Here is a 23,092-nt window from a genome sequence, read left to right as displayed (position 1 = left end):
CAAGTCAACTTCTATTTTTGGGCATCATATTTTATAATTTCATGACAATGAATGCTCAATTGACAGTATCTAGCATGCAACAGAAAAAGACACAAACACCAAATTTTGTTTTCATTGAATTTATCCACAGTTGCCATGAAATGTTAGAATTAATGTTATACTATAGCTTATACTTTTGATAATTTTACAGTATTTGTTGTTTCTTATCTGGTTTCATGGTCACATCTCTCCACCCATACACTTGAATAGTCTGACTCAAAGACCATTGATTTCTAAGGTGATATTTGACCTGCACTGCTGAAAGGGGCTGGAAACATTGAACATTTAGAAATAAATAGTGTTCAGCTTGTGACAATCCCTGTATCCAGATTGATATCGATGACTGGAATTTAATTTAATTTTTAATTTAGTTCAATTATTTCCTATTAAGGTAGAATGCACCTCGGAGACAGATATTCGGAATCTCAATCTTTTACAATATTTTTTTCTGATATGCCACTCCCCCACTTGTGAGGGTTCATTTTAGAGCTCTTGGTGTAAGAACACTTATCATTAGCTTCGATTTTCAAAAATAGCAAATTTTATTTATCTCCAAAGATTGAACACAAGGATTTCAGCCATTTTTAAAGTCAAATATTGGTAAATCTTTGGTACTTTGTTTCTCTAGTACCAAATTTTGCACAGTGACCCCAGATTTTCATTTCTGATTTTGAAAGAGAATGGTTGAAAGATTCCTTGAGGAAAGTTTGAATAAAAGTTTAAGTCTTTCACTTTCATGGCACTTACTACATTAACAACAATTAGGCATATTATAAATGCAATAAAGATAGAGTTTGCTCAGTGAGTGATAGGCTTTAAAGTGTGCGCAGAGGCAGAACAAGAAAATGTAAATATGACACAGAACAAAATGCTGAAAAAAGTACAGCTTTACAAATGTTGTCCCTTAATTTTCCTCACAATGACACATAATGCTTGAAGTCTTTTATTTTCACTGCTTGTTTGGACGTCATTACCACCGTGCTGATACATTTAACACTTTCTGACAACACTGTACTGTGATGTGAGGGTTTTGTATTGAGATCATCAAGGAGACTGTTTTGCACTCTCAAAGCGACATCTGATTTCATCATAAAGTTGTTGCACTGTAGTTAAACATCTCCTTGGGACAATTGTCATGAAAATCATGTCAGCTTGCAAACAGGCTGAATTGAATTGCTCTAAAATATTGTCACAGAAATAAGGAGCTATTTAAATTTTATTAAAGATCAAATTTTTTTGTATAACCAAATTATTTTTGATACCATGAATAAATTTACAAAGACTAATCTGAAATTTTGTAATCACTTCTTTGCGAGTTCATTATTTCATAATTTTTGAACACTTTCATGGCACCTAGAGGGTTAATTACTCTTTTCTATGTTTGTTTGACATTTTACAGACACTCACTGTCACACTGCAGTCACATCATGGAGCATCATGTAGTTTTTGTCCTGGCTGTCAATGTTTTGTAATTTACCGATAGCAAACTTCTTTGGATGAATTGAGGTCACAGAGACCTTGGCCATGTCTACTACATTGGGTAAGCTACATGTATTTTTCTGTGGTCTCATATCACCCCAATACTACAGTAGCACGTCAACTCTACCGGTACACCGATGAAAGCCTCATCCACCTCATACTCACATGCATGCCATGACATACATATTGTACTTGCTTGACAACCAATCTAGCTGGTACATGTAGTTGGATCATCACCCATCAGCCACCTGCAGTGCTAACTTCCTCCTCATCATCGGCACAGTACCCGGTATATATAGCCATTTTAACTCCTGCCACACTGATGTTCACAACTGACAAATTCCCTCTTACCCGCCACCATTAATACCCCTATAAAATACACCCAAAACAAACAAACAAGGGAGCTACCACACTACCGGTATATTAGCGGAGATTGTCATATTTTCCACTGGAATTTCAATTGCTTTTAAATTATTAAAAGTTCAATAAAGTTCTGTGAGGTGACTTGCTGATGCAAACCCACAGGGACCATTGTACCACATTGCCAATGTGCGGTATGATCCCCCAAGGGGTTTGTGCTTTCTTCCAGCCTGCTATGACACCATGCATCCCAACTTTGGTAGTAAGTGTTTCCTTGGTAACATGTTGCCCTCCCTTGAGGTCATAAATCAAACCTGTGACTGACATTGTCTGATAGGCTGCTACGATGCCTTGATAAAGTGCTGTGACTCCTACCAAAACGTTTTTCTCTGTGTCATAGCTTTGCCTTACTCCATATAAGAATTCACTTGTCAACAATAACTGTCACAGTGTAACTTGGGTATGCATGTGTAGCAGTACAGGTTCAGTTGACAAGCCTAACACTACCAAAATACATGTTCTACACCATGCTAAACATGTTCTACACTAAATTTGGTATAGCACAAGAATTAAACTGCAGTTAACATTAAAAGAAAATTAATCAAAAAATCATCAAAAGTTACAGCTGCTGGCCTTTCAAACCAGTTTCCCTCTGCACAGGTCACCATGGTTGTTAAATGATGAAGGCAAAGAAACAGTTGAAAACTTGATTTAATTTCTGAAGGCGGACGTATACACAAGATATTTAACTCATTGCTAGCAACTCGGTAGGCAATTCAGCAGCAACACAGTCAGGTGTAATGACTGTTACAGGTTTACAAGACAAGTCATCCAGCAACTTGTCATGTCCTTGTAAAAGCAAATAGAGTGCATGTGTTGTATGGTTCAAAGGTCAAGCTATTACCTGAATCCTCTGATCAGCTCTGGAAAATACTCAATAAATAGTACATAATGTTTTTAATCATAAATATGTTTTTCAATTTATGAGACTTGCTATTCCTTTACTGTGAACACATATGGTACAATCAATTATATTAGACAGGTACCTGTGGCTGGCCCGATGATGTCATGCATGGGTATGTCATAATATGTCAAAGATTGTTCTGGATGACGCACCACTGTGTGAACATGAAGCAAATCATCCAAACAAAAAAGATACTGATGTAGTTTTTTCAGCCAACATGGCTTAACCTCCGAAGGGTATGCAAATCATGCAAACTAGGCAATTTGTGTTTTATTGTTGTGTTGCTTGTTGGGTTTCTTGAGTTGCTTTGTGTACCTTGCTTTCCAGAGTTTTATTTTAGTAACTTTAAGTAAGAAAGATCAGGATCTCTGCTGTTACTATGGTGATGTTGATCAGCCCATCTTTCAGACACTCAGTAACTTTTGAGATTGTTCTTAATGTAGAAAGTTTTCTTAATGTACATATCGTACATCCAAAGTGCAGAGTGAAGCATACCAGGTACCCAATGAATATTGCCGTCAGTTTATCCAGATACTTTAATTCTTTTATTTCAACAGAAATGGAACAAAATAGTAAACAACTTTTCACCATGAGGAACCAAGTGGGCCATCGAGTGCAGTATTATACGTGTATGGTAAGTAACCATGGTGATAATATTCAGATCTTGTTTTTGGCATTTCTTATGTTTTGTGCAATTTTGAGTGACCTTGTTAAATCACTCCTATCTCCAGGCAATACGTCATTGGTTTGTGTTATTTTCATCTGTAATTGAGAAAAAACACAGACCAGGTACGGTGGTTTGTAAAATGACTGGTTTAATCCATCCTCATCAATCATATGTAACAGTCGCTGAAAGTGGATTGATTTTATTGTCACAGAATTTGAAATAAATCTTTTTATGTACCGGTATATGATTATCCTTTCACACATTCTGACTGGCTGCCATTTTAATTGGTGTGACTCTGTATGCAGTGATATGAGAATATCGCTGTGAATAGTGATGTGATGTGAGGACACTGCTGTGTACAGTGATGTGAGAACACTGCTGTATACAGTGATGTGAGAACACTGCTGTGTACAGTGATGTGAGAACACCGCTGTGTACAGTGATGTGAGAACACCGCTGTGTACAGTGATGTGAGAACACTGCTGTGTACAGCGATGTGAGGACACTGCTGTGTACAGTGATGTGAGAACACGCAGTGTACAGTGATGTGAGAACACTGCTGTGTACAGTGATGTGAGAACACCGCTGTGTACAGTGATGTGAGAACACTGCAGTGATGTGAGAACACTGCTGTGTACAGTGATGTGAGAACACTGCTGTGTACAGTGATGTGAGAACACCGCTGTGTACAGTGATGTAAGAACACTGCTTATATGTACAGTGATGGGCTAGAACACCGCTGTGTACAGTGATGTGAGAACACCACTGTGTGTACAGTGATGTGAGAACACTGCTGTGTACAGTGATGTGAGAACATCGTTGTGTACAGTGATGTGAAAACACTGCTGTGTACAGTGATGTGAGAACACTTCTGTGTACAGTGATTTGAGAACACTGCTGTGTACAGTGATGAGAGAACACTGCTGTGTACAGTGATGTGAGAACACCGCTGTGTACAGTGATGTGAGAACACCACTGTGTGTACAGTGATGTGAGAACACCGCTGTGTACAGTGATGTGAGAACACTGCTGTGTACAGAGATGTAGAACACCGCTGTGTACAGTGATGTGCGAACACCGCTAGCGCTGTGAACAGTGATGTGAGAACACTGCTGTGTACAGCGATGTAGAACACCGCTGAGTACAGTGATGTGAGAACACTGCTGTGTACAGCGATGTGAGAACACCACTGTGTGTACAGTGATGTGAGAACACCGCTGTGTATTATTTTATTTTATTTTATTTTATTAAACCTTGTTTAACGAGGGTAGCCTGGTAAGCTTCAGTAAAGATGCTTATCTTCCCCAGGGCCATCAGTTGAACATACAAACTGATACAAAGCAGAACAACATGAAACATGACAAACAAAGCTAGAACAATACAATGCACAGAAAAAAGTGGCCAGGAGTCACCACCTGCACACAGGAGGGAAAAAAAATGCACAATCACACTAGATAACAAAAACAATTTAACAAGAAAACTAAAACTTACAAACCCAAAAAATTATACCCAATAAGCTTTCAGGTATGCAGTTTTAAAACTGCTTAATGAGTTACTAGATCTTATATTTAAATCGACATTATTCCACTGATTGGCACTATTTACAGTAAAGCCTTTTCGATAAAAATCCTTATTTGTTGCAGGAACCACTAACAATTTTTGCATCTTGGATCTTGTAACTCTTTTATGATCAATTTCGGTAAAAAAACTTGTCATATATTGTGGTGCAAGATTATTTAAACATTTAAAAACCATACAAACATTCTTATAAACTATTCTATCTGGTAATGGCATTATATGCATTGTTTTAAATAAATGCTCGGTCGAAGCATTATACCTTGCATCACACATCACTCTGATAGCACGTTTCTGAATCTTATGCAACCCTTTCATAAACGGTGATGCTCCCCATAAATGACAACAGTAATCCAAGTGTGGTAAAATATAGCTATTATAAAAAAGTTTTCTTATATTTATAGGTAAAAACTGTCTTATTCTCTTGAGCAAAGCAATATTACTATTTACTTTTTTAAAAATCTTGTCACAGTGCTGCTTCCATGACAGATTTTCATCGACAAGCGTACCAAGAATCTTTTCACAGTGTACTGCTTGCAATTCCGTTTCACCAAGATTACAGTCTAAAGTTTGTTTATTCAAATGTCTACGTCTTTGTTGCGTTGTTACAATCATTGTCTTTGTCTTGTCACAATTAATGGCCATTCTATTATTCTTACACCAATTATGAACATTATTTAAGTCAGAGTTCAAAGTTGTCTCAATTTCTTGAATACATTTTGCACTGGAAGTTATGGTTGAATCATCTGCGTACATGTCAATGTTATTATCAATATAAAGTGGCAAATCATTTATGTAAATGATGAAAAATAAAGGCCCAAGTATACTACCTTGGGGAACGCCAGTCAAAATATGTTGCCTTGTAGAGTAAAAATTTCTAAATTGAACCAATTGCATGCGATTTTGTAGGTAAGATTTATACCACCGAAGAGATTTACCATCACACCTGTAAATTGATAATTTTTCTAACAATACACTATGATCAACCAGATCAAAAGCTTTCTTAAGATCCAAAAACACTACTCCATTAATATTTCCATTATCCATAGCTTTTAGCCACAAGTTGCTAAGTTTAATCAAGGCTGTTTCGCACGAATGGTGCTCTCTAAATCCTGATTGAGAATTGTTCAATAGCGGCTTGATATGCTTGTACAACTGAATGTGCACATGCTTTTCAATAATTTTGGAGACAATTGGTAGTATTGAAACTGGTCTGTAGTTACAAAGGTCTTGTTTTGAACCAGCCTTGAACAAGGGAACAACTCGGGCTACTTTCCATTGATCAGGAAATATACCGGATTTTATACTAAGATTGAAAATTTTGCATAGTGAGGGGGCAATGATAGTAGCAGATAATTTAAGCATTTTGCACTCAGATTATCTAATCCAGTCGCTGTGTACAGTGATGTGAGCACACTGCTGTGTACAGTGATGTGAGAACACCGCTGTGTACAGTGATGTGAGAACACCGCTGTGTACAGTGATATGAGAACACTGCTGTGTACAGTGATGTGAGAACACCGCTGTGTACAGTGATGTGAGAACACTGCTGTGTACAGTGATGTGAGAACACTGCTGTGTACAGTGATGTGAGAACACTGCTGTGTACAGTGATATGAGAACACTGCTGTGTACAGTGATGTGAGAACACTGCTGTGTACAGTGATGTGAGAACACTGCTGTGTACAGTGATGTGAGAACACTGCTGTGTACAGTGATGTGAGAACACTGCTGTGATGTGAGAAAGCTACTTTGTACAGTGATGTGAGAACACTGCTGTGTACAGTGATGTGAGAACACTGCTGTTTACAGTGATGTGAGAACACTGCTGTGTACAGTGATGTGAGAACACTGCTGTGTACAGTGATGTGAGAACACTGCCATGTACGGTACAGTGATGTGTAAACATTGCTGTGTACAGTGATATAAGAACAGTGCACAGTGTGTGTATCATTGACACAATGTTTTATTTTTGCAGAGACATATCATTGAATGGCCTGTAGCTTTAAAATTTTATTTGATGTCATTTATTGTGTTTCTTATCAAAAGCAACATCTCGCTCTATCCCCTGAAACATGTTAAAACATCAAGCGTTCATTTAGCATGTCAGTACAGCCTTGATATGTGCAAAAATGTACTGTTATTGTACACACTTGAATTGATGTTGGACCAGAATTCACCTTTTAATGATAATAATGCTGTTTGCACATGTACAGGTTGGGCAGACAAGTAATAATGTTAGTCTCAAAATACTTTTTTGCATCAGAAACAAAAGATCATGTACATGTATGTTACATCTAAACATTTTATTATTGCAGAGAGTAATATGTAATAAACCTGTCATCCTAATTACCCTGTGGACAATTCCAATTTTACCATAGAAAACGATGGATGGGAAAATCTAGTTATTATTCTATTGATACTATGACAGATGGCGGCAAACAGCTGACTTCTTTAAGGCAGAGTTACCAGTACATGAGACAACTTGATGGACAACGTAGCAAGCAACCAGCAAATGGAGTGCATGTTCAAAAAGTCCTCAATGTGCGTAGGTCAGAGGTCAATCTACAACCTGATCATTTGATCAGCAATGGTAAGTACATAGTGGATAATATACATGTACTAGTATAAGCCTATTCACAAAATACCAGGATAAATGTCAAAGTACATTTTTTATAGCCAAGGTATTGTCTGAGATACGTTTAGGACAATATCAAAGCATAGATTATGTGCGTGCAGGCATAAATCCTAGTATTTTGTGAATAGTCTTAAAATCATGCACCTTATTTTCCTTTTGCATTGAATAGTACAAGAAAACATGCACTAAGCATTGAGAACAAAACGATGAAGTATGCAGTGCATATTTGTAATATACAGTGCATGTTTTTCCGGTGTTTACATAAAATCATTGAGGGGTCAAAGGTCAAATAACATCCAATAACACCAAAAGTTATTGTGCTATTGATACTGAAACTTACTTAACAATGAAACTCTGTTGGTTGCAGAATTAGGTGTATTTTTCAGATCTGCTGTTTTGGTTGACTTTTTGTAACTCCTCAGTATAACACACGACAAATGTACTGGTGTTACAATTGATTGATTAGATTTAACAGGGACCAGGGGTTAGATGTGTCATAGGCATGTCAAATGTCAAAGGTTGTCACAAACATTTCAACACAGTGTGTAACTCCTCCTCCTTCATCTAGGACAGACCAGGATCACCGACATTACTATGGCCAGTAACCATGACACTATACGGTAATATTGATCAGATCACCTTTCAGTCACTTGGTAATGATTCTGATGATATTGGTTTTCACAGATGTATTTTGAACGTATGGACATCCAAAAGTAGAGACAAATATACTAGCTACCAGACAAATGCTGAAGAAGAAGAAACATTGCATTTCTAACCAAATTATGTGTCATTTTGTCTGCTGGTCCGCTGACTATCTATCACCAGGTGACCTCTCCTCTCGTACTATTGCATAAAATGACAACAAATACAGCATTCAGAAGTACACCTGTTTTTGAATGTTTTCTTGTGATTAGTCTGTTGAGGAGTTAATGACATATCATTTGAGTATTTTTACTGAAATCTCAGTATATTCTGATTGAATACGTTTATCATGATTGGCATGGCATTAATCATGCAACTCAAGGCTAATACTCGGTCTGACAATTTAGGGAAACATATAACAAATACTCCTATGAGATTTAATCAATCATGTGAACAATATCGTGATATTCAATGATTGTATGACCTAGTAAATATATTGCAAACAGTAACACTAGAGCTTAGAAAGAGACTGTACAGTGACTAAACACTGCCCTGCATCAAACCAACCATGAACAGACTTGTCTTCCTTTTACAATGTGTGAAGCATTTGCTTTGTTTCTGATTGCTTTTATACATTATAGGGACTTACATGGCAATCTGTCCTTAAAGGAACAAAGTCACTCATTTTTTCATGAATTTTTTGATGTAAGATATTACTTATATTGTTTGTCATGTTGGAAGATAATGAATGGGTGACCCATGCATATATTTGACCCAGGTTTTTGACACAATACATGAAACCATCACGAAAATGAACATTAATTCATTTTTGCCATGGTTTCATTTAATTTGACTAAAAAAACTGGGGTCAAATATATGCATGGTCACCCATTTATTCAGTATCTTTCAACATGTCAAACAATATAAGTAGTATCTCATATCAAACAAAATTCATGAAAAAAATGGGCGACTTTGTCCCTTTAAACTCTCGAAATGTTAACATCACCATGCAGCCTCATAAAATTTTTAGCAGATATCCATTAAAACAAAAATAGCTGTGATATCATTCTGATACATAATCTAGGGTATGACCATTTGCTCAACAGATAAATTTACAACTGCTCCTTTTGAGGTTATGTACCGTTTATTACTGTATACATTCACTGGCTAATTGTTATGAGACGTACCGGTACATGTACTGGTAGTTGATGATCTGTTCATGCAAATTTAACAATTGGGCACAAATTGCATACCAGAAGAACAAGACAAAGGTTTTTTATTGGGTCTTCAGACCTTGAAAGCATTGTGACAGATTCCAGTCCTCTTTAAAATACAACTATTAATGTTATTAGCTCATATTTGGTATGAATATAAATACCAAAAAGAGCTTATATGCTGAGTCGGTGGCGTCTGTATGTCTCTATATTTGTGGGTATGTATGTGCGGATGTACCGTATATCCGTCACACGCAAAGGCTCCCATACCGCCAAAGCTACCATCTCAGTATTTGGTGTACAGGTAGATGCATGGGTTGAATATGAATTTGTTCAAATGAACACGTCAGTGTCAAAAATGTGCAAACGAGGTAAGAAAACGGGAAATCCTGCAAATGTGCAGGAGTGGTGGCATGCCAGTTGAAGACAGGCTAACTCCACTGACTTGAGTCATTTCCTGTCATTGTTTATGAACTGTTACCAGTCCAGGTTATGTCCATATAGAGGATAGTTGGGAAAGGCCATTGGCGTACAGTATATGTAATGAGGTATAGGCAAGAACCAATCACATACTGTATATGTAATGGCGGTTAAAGGTTAGCGGGTTCACTTTGAAATGTTATGCTGAGATCGCGATCTAACCTGACAGATCCACCATGACCGATCGAGTGAGAATGTTGGCTACCCGGAGGTGTCGAGTCAATTTGCGACGTTCTACCATGTTAAAAATTGTAAGGATTTCTTCAGGAATAGTTTTCTGAGTTTCTTTACCCTAGACCATGTTCGACAAAGAGTTATTGGACGTTTTTCGTACTCTTTACCAGCTTCTGGTTAACTTCTCGGCGATTGATTCTGCGCGCGTTTTTCTGAGCGAAGGGTCAATCGTACCGGGAAATGCATGGTGATCGAAAAAATCGTGCTCCATCATGCTCCGATCATTGACAAGAACAGTTGACCCATCGTTGCAAAGCTTGAAACATTCTCCATGCTACAGATGGAAAGGTTAAATTAAATTTGACCAAAAATAGGCGATATTTGGCAACAAATAACTTGCTGTAGATTTACAAGGGTCAAATCCTGATTTCTAGGAGCGGTACCTGGCCAGGAAAATCATCTAAAGAAGTATTATTCGATGTAATAATCACCAATGTCAGTCGCCATCTTGACCGTACTAAACATTGTGCATAACGTCTACATCTAAAAACTACCTAGTGCTAAAAATAAAGAGTGGAATCTGGCCGAAAGTTCTGAACTCATTACAATCTGTGAGCCAAGGATTGCATGGTTAATTATTCATGACGTTGGCGGCGGCAGCTTCGCTGATTGGTCAATCGTAATATCCTCTATATGGACATAACCCGGACTGGTTACATATTAACAGACCTGCTCAAACCATAGACAGTAGAGGGAAGGAAGACCATCAGTAGAGGGAAGGAAGACCGTCTATGGTCAAACTAAGGGGGCTAGCTGCCTTTCTGCTATGGATGTTGCTAAAGTTGACCTCCAGTACCTAAAGTTTCAGACCTTAATTACTTTTGTCATTCTTGTTTTTCTGGTTTAAATATTTCTTGTTTTTTTTTTCTGGTTGTACTGTGCAGAAATCATTGTCATAACATCAACGTAGAATTTTTCTGCACTGAACAGATAGAAACAACATTTATTGTTGATTTTTGGTACCCATACTGTATATACCAATTCTGATCAAATTTGAGCGACACCGTATAATTGCGGTATTTTTTGGAAGTTCCAAAACTTCTTCTGTGTCGATCTTTTTTCATTCTTAATATGTAATGATTTTTATTTCTATGAGAAAAAATGTCAAAATAATCCTTCATCAATTTTTTTAATAATACTTATTAAATAATAATTGTTTTTCCTTTGGCAGAGTTAACCCTACACTGAAGACAGAGGACAACAATCAAGACTGGTCTCTAACTGGTGCATTGGATTGACCCAAGCTCTCTGAAAGTTTTACCACTGCCATTCTACTAACCACCAATAGGATCTCTTATACACTCACCTCCATGTCTCTCATCAAGCTTCTCTTTCTTACCAATATAGCGTTTGGTTCCAATCGGCTTTGGTTCTGTGTTGGATGCAGATGGTCATACAAAAGAATCTGATTTTAGTATATTAGATTATATTGTAGAATTTTGATGTGATTTTGATGACAGTACCGGTATAGTGACTTCAGTGGAACTATTTTTAGAATTAAATATTGAATGACATTGTACAAGAAACTTAAATTTATTAGTAATCTTTAAAGATGTGACAAATATAACTCAATATTAGTTACAGTTTGTGTCACATTTGCACAAATCACAATTATGCAAATGCAAAATAGCTGCACTTAAAAGCTGCTGAAACATTTTTTATGTAATTACTGAAAACTCACTCAAAAGACACGCATTGATTTTATCATTCTCATCAGACACATTTTTCTAAAACGAGTTTTCTGGCCTGCTTATGCTTCAGTGCATGTAAAAGAAAACATTTTCATGTATTGTGAAGATCTGTGTATCATTAATTAGATTCACTTTGACAGTGTAGAATTACATTACAGAGGTAAATTTTATCACTCTCTGTATGTATGAAAGAGGAATACTATGAAAATCTTTGTGTCAGTACTGTGTAACCATTCCAAAACAGATTGTGTATTGTCATTGCTTCTTATTGGCTGTCAGAAGACTGATTTTTTTTTCAAATTCCTGACATTGGAGTTGAATCTTGAGGAATGCTTGCTGAGATTGGTATGAAAAGAAACAATTTAAAAATTGTAAATAAACTAATTTCTTTACAGCTGATTTCTTTCAACTACTCTGATATGATGCGTAGTACATTCTGAGTGTTCATGGAGACCAAGATGTGTATATCTTACATGAACACCAACTGTTAAAATAAGTGATACTGTCACTTAAAACTCTTATAATTTTCATGTGTTGGTGACTGAAACCCTTACTGAATCTGTTGTAGTTCAGTTAAATTACATAAAATGAAATAGTATCTCTTATGGGACTTCTGTTATTGTGTTCGACAAACACATTTGGAGTTCGATGCCCAAATGTCTGTATACTGTGCATCTTTTCAGCAATTTTGAGTAAACTGATCGAGAAAACACTAGAAGTTATTATATAGTTCACCTATGTTCATAATGTGATATCTACATTCTTTAATTTTCAAGAATTACTACACCACATCACAATACACTAAATTCATGATGTGTTACCATATTACTTGTGCAAGTCATTTGTTGAGATGTAAAATTATCAGTCATGAAGGATATTAATTTCATGTGGAATACAGTTTTACCACATTTGTCCATGTACATCTCCAAGTTATTCCTTGTAAGTATTATAGAAATAAACATATTGAAATGCAAGATAAAAAAGACAGACATTTTAATTTACTTGGCAAGGCATCATTATAAATAAGTTGACTAAAAACTTGCAGATTTCGTAAGAATTTTTGACCAAAAAGGATAAAAATTGACTTAAAAATATAAATTTGAATATTTCATCACAATTTACACAAATCGAAATAAAGTCATCCCTAGGAACCTGTGTAACAGATATTACAGCTGTCGGACCAGCCAGTTTTTTGGAGAAGATTTCTGCCTCAAAATAGCAAAATTCGCCTAAAATACACAACTTTGCATATTTAAAAACAATTTGTGAACGAACTTGATTGAGGTCATTCATAGGGAAATTCACTCCAAATATTAATGTAATCAGACTTGCCGATTTGAAGAAGCTTTGAATGTAAAACGCTGATGGACAACCAATGACAGATGATGGACGCTGACATACATCCACATATAAGATAAGCACCACATCACTGACAGCATAGCTACAGAGCAGAAGATGATATGGAATGAGATTTGCTTACCTGAATTTCCAGTGACAAATTTTCTAAGCTTAGTGAATACACCACCAGAATCACTCTTCTCTGCAAAGGGATGAATAGTGTTTAGGTTTGAAATGATAACTAAACGTTCACACATGTAGTCTCCTTAAGTTTTCCTCTTGAAGTGTCATGTACATCAAGTTGCAAATTGTAAATATTTGATTGAAAATCCAAGTTCTCTGAAGTACAGTTTAAGTTCACCTTTAATTAATTTGCTTACAACAGTATTTCAAAATTTTAGTTTCCATGTTGTGATGTTATGATAAATGGAATGATGTCTTACCTTTTACACCTCTTTCCAAATCACCTGTCTGTTTACCCGCACCCAGAAGTACATTTGCTCTTCTCTCTTTGTCCAGCTCCTCTTGTATCTGACTCTTTTCCCCTACAACTATCTCTAACTGATCTTCCAGTTGTGTAACTACCTTTTTCGCTTTGTCTAACTGATCTTTAAGATGTGCAGTTTCCTTTTCAGCATTGTCAAATTGGTTACTTTCCATTGCCCTGTTTTCTGCATCTGATAGATGTGCCTGCATCTTAGTCACTAGATCCTTGCTTTGACCAACTTCTGTTTCTGCATCCAACAATTTTACCTGCATCTTTGCTACTAAATCCCTGCTCTCAGCTAGGTTTTTGTCAGCATCTGATAGTTGTGCTTGCATTTTAGTCACTAAATCACTGCTTTCAGAAAGTTTTGTTTCCAAATCGTGTATTTCCTTATGAAGAGATGTTATTTCCATTGCTTTGTCTGTTGCTACTTTCTCAGCCTTAGCTAACTCTTCTAGTCTTTCCTGATTCTGTTTATCTAACTGTGATTTTCCTACTTTCAATTCATCTAGCTGAGTTTTTAAAACCTCAGCTTCTTTCTTAGTTTTCTCCAATTCCTTCATTACCTCATTCATGTCTCTCATAATGATATCTAACTGATCATCCTTGTTGGCCTTATCTACCTCCTTTAAAGTTTCCTCATGCTGTTTCCCTAATGAATCCTTTTCTTCCTTAGCTTTGCTAAGCTGACTTTTCGGAAATTTACCGTGTGTTTGCTGACCTCTCTGTCTGCCTGTCTGCTCTAAATCTGGAAAGCACAAATCAATAAACCGGTAGTTACCAACTCTTGACTGACTGTTGTTACTTAGAAGCAAATTCCTAGGAAGTACGGTAAACTACTGCGTTTGGTACCTATTGCTGACACTGTATTGCCATGTATTTCCAATTGTGCTTCTAGGGCTTTTAAAGAAATACATACCGAGGGCGCTCTACCAGCCGAGTAGTGACCATCGTCAACAGGTTGTTGTGCGGAAAAATTTCCTATTTTCCTGGATTGAAAGTTGTTCTGCGTGTTGAATTTCATCTTACTTTATATCTACGCATTCCTTACGCATTGAGGCAGATAGGAAATTATGTAACGAACGTGCAGAAAGAACCTGTGCTTACTGTATTTTAAAATCAATTGAAGATGAATTCCACTTCTGTATAATTTGTCCTCTTTATCAAGATTTAAGAACAAAATGCATTCCAAAATATTTCTACTTAAATCCGTCAAACCCAAAATTTCGTCTGCCCATGCAGACTCAGAGTACAACTGTTTTACGCAATCTAGCAAAATTTGTCTTCTTCGGTATGAAGAAGCGTTCTGAGACACCAGCAACGATGTAATAACACCTGCTTTGTATAGCTATTGTTACTTTCTTTTTTTCTCTCTCTCGCCAATTTCTGAGAGAGCGTCCTGTACATTCGTTTGATACCTGATATGGAATACTTTGAGGCCGGTGGCCTATAGTATCTGAATAAACTTATTACAGTAGAAATACATACCATGCTTGAGTAATCGAATTCTGCACAGAAAATTACAACGCCCACTCAAGACAAAAGTAATAGTCCCTGATCCTAGAGTTGAATGATTTAAGGTAGTATGTGCCTCGAAAGTGAAAGACTTAAAATTATGCTCAAACTTTCTTCTGGGAACTTTTCAACTGTTCTTTTTCAAAATCAAGAATAAAAATTTGGAGTCATCGTGCAAAGTTTGGTACTAGAGAAACAAATTACCAAAGATGTACCGATATTTGGAATTCAAAATGGCCGCCGTCCCTGTGTTAACTATGGAGAAGGAAAAAGTAAAATTTTCAATTTTCGAAAAACTAAGATGGTTACAACTTTTCTTACACCAAGTGCTTTAAAATGAACCCCTAAACGTGGTAGATCAGAAAACAATTGTGAAAGTTTTAGAGTCCGAATACCTGTTCGTGAGGCACATTCTACCTTGAGTCAATCTAAGTTCCAAGCAGTTGATATGAAACTTCAAAAGGTGCACGCAGTCAAATGTTGGTAAAGGAAATGTTACCCCCCAACCCCCCCCCCCCCCGGCCGCTGAAGACTTTGAACAACGATCACAACAACAATCGGATAGTGCGATAAATTACCTTACCTGCAACCACTAATTTGTCTTCGATGTCAGTGCCTAATTTGGACAAAGGAACTGCAGATTGTTCCACCTAAAGAAAAGCGTTTCAATAAATACCATCTTACAATAATTATCGTCTTTATGTTTCAACTAATACCCTTTCTCATTTTATGATCGAAACACAGTAACGTTCAATGAGTTATTCTTCGTGCGTAGATCAGATATGAAATCAGCAAACTTTAATGCCTGTTTAATATATAATTTTAGATTTCAACCAATTTAAGAAATTTCACTGACTCAATAATACACTTTGATGAATACCTTACCAGCAGTTTTGATGGCGGTTGTTTTTCAAATCGGTATTCACTTTCACCATCAATGTTCCTTGAGGGGTGAGATATTCTTCCATCTCCTGTTTTTAGAGAAAACATTGAAGTCAACCATACAAAAGACAAACTCCATTATTTATTGATGAATGCATGACTGCTATTGTACAATGTCTGTATATCTCACTGCAAATATGAAAAAGGGACAGGAACTTACGTGCAATGAAGAAAGCATCAAGTTCATCAAACTTCTTCTCGTCATATGTGACTTGTAGTTTCAGGGGTAAGTTCACTTTTGCAGCTATCTCTCTCATCTCATCTGTTATCAACCATGGTTCGTATAACTCAGCAAATCTCCCAGTCTGAACACTTGACTTGAATCTGTAAAGACCTAAAATACTGAGGAAGTTAAGTAACATTCCAAGAGACCCCTTTGAAATCTTAGTCACCTGATGCACTCCAATGGTTGTCTCATGACAGGGTTTCTTCAACCTCTCAGTGTCTTCGTCTATCATCTGGTCAGCTTTTCGCTTCAAGCTCTGTTGACAATGACGTAAAGTATTGGTTAATTCTTCAATATTGTGCTCCAATGCATCAACTGCAGACACATTGACTGGCTGTTGCCGGGACATCATTTCTAGCTGTTCACTTAACTGTTTCAAACGTTGCTGCCAAGGTTGTGTTTTCATCTCAATGGTGACGACAAGACCTGAAATAAATGAAGTGTAAGTCTTTTCCTACATATCTACTTGATAATATGATAGTGTGAGGTAAACTGCAGTGTGGTGAGTAAAAGAAAGCAGAAATAACATAAACATAGGGCCAAAGTCCCTGAAGCTACTATAGACATGGATACAAAATTAAGTATTTCCTGACTGTGTGAAATGATCTCACTAAGGTCATCCTAGGGACATGTAAACCAAATATTAAAGCTGTCTGACAAGCGGTTTTGAAAAAACAAGCGACTCAACAGTTGACAGAGCTCTGCTGTGTTATGTAGAGAATAACCTTTTGTGACACATGTATTGATGAAGAAGGTGGATATCTTTGATAGCTCATTTCAGGATGGCCTGACCAAAAAGGAAAAAAATTCCGTAAAAATACAGATTTGCATATTTCATGAGACTATATTAGTCTATAATAGCAAATAAACGAGAGTTAATTACATTCTAATTAAAGTAAACAAGACTTGCTTAAATCAAGATTTACGTCATAGAAAAACAGCATATCTGTCAGGTTATAAAGAATCTTGAGCTGGTTATCTTTTAATATCAGTATTTTCAATCTATTAACTAAGCACATTTTAACTTTCAAATTAACATTGTAAGTAAGTTCTGTTGAATAAGTTGAGACTGTACGTACTCAGAGAAAGCACACTGAAGAGACAAATGTTTGTAACTTAAGAAGTTCAAGGTCATCAAAAGCATTATAAGGAATCATGTAACACTTTCATTGCACTGTTTACACAGATTGCATAATTGCTATAAATAGCACATGAGGAATCTTACAGCCCAGCTTTACCATAAAAACCCTATCACTTTACCACTCTTTTAATTGACCACTCTATTTTTTTCCTCAAAAAGTAATTTTATTTTATCCTTACCAAGTCAACCATAAATGAAAATTAGAACTTTCTCTATCTCTATTTATTTGACCACCCTATCATGACAAACTATTATGAGCAATTTCTTTTAGATAACATAAATGGTGGTTCAGAATATATCAAAGTTGGGATTCAGGAAAGTTGCCTTTACATGTTTTAATCCTCCAAAATGGTAAGCATTTCACTATATGAACTGTCAAAAAAAGTTGAACTTTCTGATAATTCCACACTAAAATTATTTTGGCTTTGATGATTTCCTAATTAATTCAATTATTTAAAATCATATCAATTATTTTTTCAGGGTGAATTGATAGGGTTTATACAGTACAAGAATTACATACAATGTAAGTCAAATTTTGACCAAAAATGACAAAAAAATTCCTTAAAAATAGACATTTGCATAGTTCATCACAATTTGAACAAATCTAAGTTGGGTTATCCCTAGGGACCTGTATACCAAATAACAAAGCTGTCTGACCAGCGGTTATGAAGAAGAAGATTTTTTACCAAAAACACCTTTTTTTGGCATTAATTTGCTTATTTTCAACAATTTCAAAAAATTAAAAAAAACAGTTTCTCAAAGTCCTATTTTTCATCTACACAACAAATATCAAATCAGTAAGTACTGCGGTTCTCAAGATATTTGAGTGGACGGACGCCTCACAAACGGACATACATACATACATACATACAGACTGACGCCGGACGCCAGACGGATACCCATCCCAATAGCTTCTATAGACTATAGTCTATAGTAGCTAAAAACAATGGGTTGAAGATTTATACTTTGATGACAGTAAATACTCTTTGCAAGTGCACTGAAAAAATGAGACCTAAAACGTTTGCAGATTACATGTACAACTATTTAAAATGCAGATCTGATCAAATATAGTTTGGATACTAATTACCACACAATCATCTACAGTTTTATTTGAACAAAGTTGATGATATGACTGATATAAAGTAGATGGTCAAGCAGTAGCTTGAGAATGTTGAGATAGCCAGTTTTTGTACTGAAAAGTAATTTGTAAACTTTCTAAGAAACATCTGTTGTATTTTTACATTCTTCAGAAACCACACTGCAGAATTTACATTGCAGCTTTGTAAACAATAATCATCCATCTGGAAAATATTATTATAAGATGTCGGCTTTTTGTGGTATAATTCGCACACCAAAAGCATACCAATATCATACAACGGTTGCTTCATCCTGTAACTATTAATATACCCTAATTACCTTCAGATGGTTCCTTTCCTTCAGCAAACAAAGCAACAAATCTAGCATAGCTCTCATTCACCTCTTTACATTCATAGTATGCTCCCTTGAGTTGGTTTGCCCATTCGAATGCCCTTGAAGTATTACTTATCGCTGACATTACTTTTTTGGAACATTCCTGCGCATCTTGAACCAAGCACCGATCTTCACAGCCACTTAAGTACTTGATGATAAAAGTTCCCAACTGGGAATTTCTATTCACGTATGTTGGAAGTCCAGCTGCAATGGCTTCTAAACCATAGAACCCAAAGTCTGAATGGCGTAACCCTGTGACACACATGTGGCATTGTCGGAGGTAAGTTAGAATGTCATCAAGGGAGCACGTCGGGTTCAATTTTGCCACCTCTGAGTTACAAGCCAGTTTTTCGCTGAAGTATTGCTCTGCTTTTTCAGAGGACTCTTTTGGAATACCCAGTATGTTCCACTTTAACTGTTGCCGACTTGCATTTTTTTGATTGATTGCGACCTGGCCGATCGGTTCCGCAATTTCGCTATAGTCACTCACTATATCATTTAAACAGTGCAATTCTCCATATGATAGTATTATGTGCTGGTGAATATTGTCCTTGATCCTCATTCTTTGTCCCTGGAAACATTCTCCAACTTTTGGCAGAAGTTCAATGTGAGGAATGGACCTGTCAGTGATGGCCCTGTATGCATTCTCAAAGTAACTATGCATGCTGGGACCAATTGACACCATTGCATCAGCCTCCATCGCTATCTTCAGCATGTCTCCTTCAAGATTACTTTGTTCTTCAATTGATAACTTAGCATGGTATTCAGGGTGCAGTGCATTTATCTGATAAAGTTTTGCCCAAGGAAAGAGGCTTTTCCTGATATCAGCAGCAGCAAAGGCCGTCATGGGAGCATAACCAGTTACATATTGGATGTTCGTTAGGTCTTTGAGATGAGGATAATGACTAGCTGGATACGACAGCCACAGGATGCTTATAGGATCATCCTCAGGATCAAGGTGTTCTGCTCTTCTAGCAGTGATCAGGGAAATGCCAACCTTTTCTGCATCTTCTCTCTGAGCTTCAGTGACATAAACATCAAGAACAGTGGCATAGACTCTCACACCCTTACCTGTTTTTGAGCAAATATCTTTCCACAGGTTTCTGTGAAATTCTGGTAGGCCATATTTCTCTATGTCCCATTTGTCAAACACAACCAGTACTCCTGGTATATCTACCTTAAGGAGATGTAACTCAGCATCTGGAAAAAGACTGTCACGGATATCTGTGGCAGCATCAGCAGTCATAGAATCGTGTCCAACTACGTGTTTCACATTCTCCAAACCTTGAAGTGATGGGTAATAGATTTCATGATGAAGTAACCAGTCTAATTTTGGAGGATGTCGGTGAGGGTCTAAAGATGACTTTCGCTTTGCGGGGATAAGAGTAACACCAGCACTTTGAGCACTTTTCTTCTGATCATCGCTGAGCTCAACATCAATTACAGTACAGCATACTTTTCTTCTTTCAGTAGGGATGCCTTGTTGGGCACAGAAATATGTGGCAATCTGTTCGTTCAGCCCAAGTGGATTATACTGTCCAGTGATCCAGGAGGCAAACACAAATAATATCGTGACAAGTGATTCAATCGTTTTCTCAGTCGATGTTTTGTCTTCAGAACTCTTGTGGTCCTGGAAATGAGCAAATTAAACTTTACTGTTTGTCCATTTGTAAAACCAATGCTGAAAAAATATTTCATACTTTTTATTGATCACTTAATTCCAGCAAAAATATTAAACTTCATCCTTTCAATCCTCATTATTTCCTGGCAAAATATATTGTCCATACCAGGTAGAATTTATTTTATTATATATATTATGATCTTTAGTTGACTAACTACATACCGTAGCCACATCTGACCTTGTAAACACTTCACTACAAGCTAAAATTATATATTGTCATAGGTGTTGTTACTACTCTTATCAATGGATCGATGAAACAAAAGAACTGTTTTTGCATCGTAACTTGTTAGTTTTTATTGACAATAAGTAAGTAGTTAAACACACACAACGACACATAATCTGCCTTTTTCAATATTTTTCTTTTGAAATACATTACAGTAATAATTCTGCACAATGTAGCAATATAAAGTGTTATGACAAATACATATAACAGCCTAACCATTTGTAGCTTTACAAAAAGATTTCCGTATATTGTGAGGCAAAGTCCGACCAATGCTATTCACCCATCACCCTAGTCCTGAAGATATAACGACCGATTTCCATTTACAGCACAGTATTAAATATTAAGATAATTTTTTTGACCAAACGTATCTGTCTCTTGCTTCTCCGCTACGAGACTGGATCATGTTGTGAGTTTCACTCCGATTGAAAACAAGTTCGTGTCGTTTTCGAAATGAATTTGTCCTTAAATGCATACATGGCTCCTTGCAAGAAATCCACGGTGAAGTCCTGTGGTCAAATTGTTGTTTGGTAGTTTCATTCCCCTTTTCCTTTATTAATCGACAACCGATTGATATTGCGATTGTTGAATTCGCAATTTTAAGATGTCTAGACTTCGTGGTATCGCTAATTGGCAATATTAGTGCTGTTCCCTGGGCTGCAATGGATTGGTTTACTGTACCAGAGTATGGCGTATTCATGATATTTAATTCGATCTACGTAAACTAACACATTCTGTAAGGTATTAAAAGGGTATGCAGTACCCGTCCCGGGAAGGTACACGCATTCGATTTAAGTCGGACTTTACCCTGGACAGTTCGAACTACAAAGCACAAAACTTTACAATTTCTGTGAAATTATGCATCTACTGCAACTCCCAACTTTCTACTATAACGAATAAAGATTTCATATAGCATGATAGTTAGCTTAACAGAGGTAATAAGTCCATACGAGGCGGAAAGGGTGATACAAACCATGGTACGATGGTATAACCAAGCTTACCGGTTTCACATTTTCCGTTTCGTTTTTTTGCACGTGCGAGCGCGTCATTAAAATTAATTCATTATACCAGACTTTTCTTGTTTTCCTAAAAGTCGCACCAATCAACCAACCTGGCAAACATTTATTTAATCTGGAATAATAGCATATTTCCAATTACAATTTCTTCCCATACACATAAATCTGTGTCGCTATGGTCAAACGTTTTCGCGATAATTGGGAGGAAGTTAATGATTAACCCTTCTGTATGTATGGTATATGTTTGTGCAGTGTTTTATCTGGTTTAGTGGACGTCGACACGAAAGTCAACATTTAATTGCCCTGAAGCTTTAAACAACACGAAAAACAAAGTAGTCAAATTTAGCTTTTGACACTTTTCTCGAATAATGTTTTCGCTGTTTGTTATATTTACGGTAAGAATTGTCTGCGTCCTCAAACAAGGTAAGAGGTCGACTCACAATGCTAAACAAACTGCGAGCGGTAATTCCAGTACATGATATTTGCGTGTACTAAAAACTTTTAAAATTCACAAACAGTGCAGTCGTAAACATTGATAAGGCCCCTGCATTCTTATTTGGCAGAATAACTTTTGCGTCTTACAAATGCCAATTTTAATTTGCTCACTGACCGACAACAAACTGCATAATGAACGGTGAAATACAGTTCATCGATATTTTCTCGTTCAGTTTTCAGATAATTATTGAAGAGAAATTGTCTCAAAGACAGAGAAATGAACTATTTAGTGTTTATGGATCTCGGTAACCTCAGAGAATCTGTTTTTTGTATGATTGACAGGTTTTAAATCTTCAGAAGTAACAAAGTGTGAATAAAAATGGCGTCTATAACTGTTGCAACTTTATACACTCAAAACGGCAGCTATAAAATATATCGGAAAGCAGAATGCATAGAAGCACCGACCTTTTGCCCAGATGTTCCAGACTGCATTTTTGAATGTTGTTCAACCACTCTGCAGGACTTATGTGTAAGAAATGGCGTTGTCGAAATGACAGCAATACTCTTGGCCCCTGGTACCTCAAATAATTTACTCCAGAGTCTCTAAGGTCATATTATTCTGCAGAACTATAAAATGT

The 23,092-nt window shown here is 36.6% G+C and overlaps 2 protein-coding genes across 3 annotated transcripts in view; one reads left to right on the top strand and one right to left on the bottom strand.

The window, feature by feature from the left end:
- Positions 1–23,092, bottom strand: part of LOC139125634 (GRIP and coiled-coil domain-containing protein 2-like) — a 27,309-nt gene extending 4,217 nt beyond the window's left edge. Inside the window, exons 1-8 of the mRNA XM_070691728.1 lie at positions 22,920–23,092; positions 19,049–20,732; positions 16,426–16,917; positions 16,209–16,294; positions 15,907–15,973; positions 13,765–14,556; positions 13,464–13,523; positions 11,599–11,664 (exon numbers count right to left, since the gene is read on the bottom strand). Coding sequence (XP_070547829.1) covers positions 11,599–11,664; positions 13,464–13,523; positions 13,765–14,556; positions 15,907–15,973; positions 16,209–16,294; positions 16,426–16,917; positions 19,049–20,732; positions 22,920–22,946 — 3,274 coding nt within the window. The 5' untranslated portion in view covers positions 22,947–23,092. The remainder of the gene's footprint in view (positions 1–11,598; positions 11,665–13,463; positions 13,524–13,764; positions 14,557–15,906; positions 15,974–16,208; positions 16,295–16,425; positions 16,918–19,048; positions 20,733–22,919) is intronic.
- LOC139125648 (uncharacterized) lies at positions 1,448–11,616 on the top strand. 2 transcript variants are annotated; one of them, XR_011550312.1, is made up of 5 exons: positions 1,448–1,579; positions 3,400–3,476; positions 7,516–7,677; positions 8,291–8,342; positions 11,464–11,616. XR_011550312.1 is itself a non-coding variant. In XM_070691748.1 (5 exons), exons 3-5 carry the CDS (start codon positions 7,476–7,478, stop codon positions 11,528–11,530), a joined length of 321 nt encoding a protein of 106 aa, XP_070547849.1. In that variant the 5' UTR covers positions 1,451–1,579; positions 3,400–3,476; positions 7,466–7,475; the 3' UTR covers positions 11,531–11,616. The 2 variants fall into 2 exon arrangements, 1 of the variants encoding a protein (XP_070547849.1); XM_070691748.1 differs by having other exon boundaries at positions 1,451–1,579; positions 7,466–7,677.

This window comes from Ptychodera flava (assembly GCF_041260155.1).
Source record: "Ptychodera flava strain L36383 chromosome 3 unlocalized genomic scaffold, AS_Pfla_20210202 Scaffold_25__1_contigs__length_14229661_pilon, whole genome shotgun sequence".
NCBI lineage: Eukaryota > Metazoa > Hemichordata > Enteropneusta > Ptychoderidae > Ptychodera > Ptychodera flava.
Note: the sequence above shows the minus strand (reverse complement) of the source record. Positions and strands in the feature narration are given on the sequence as shown.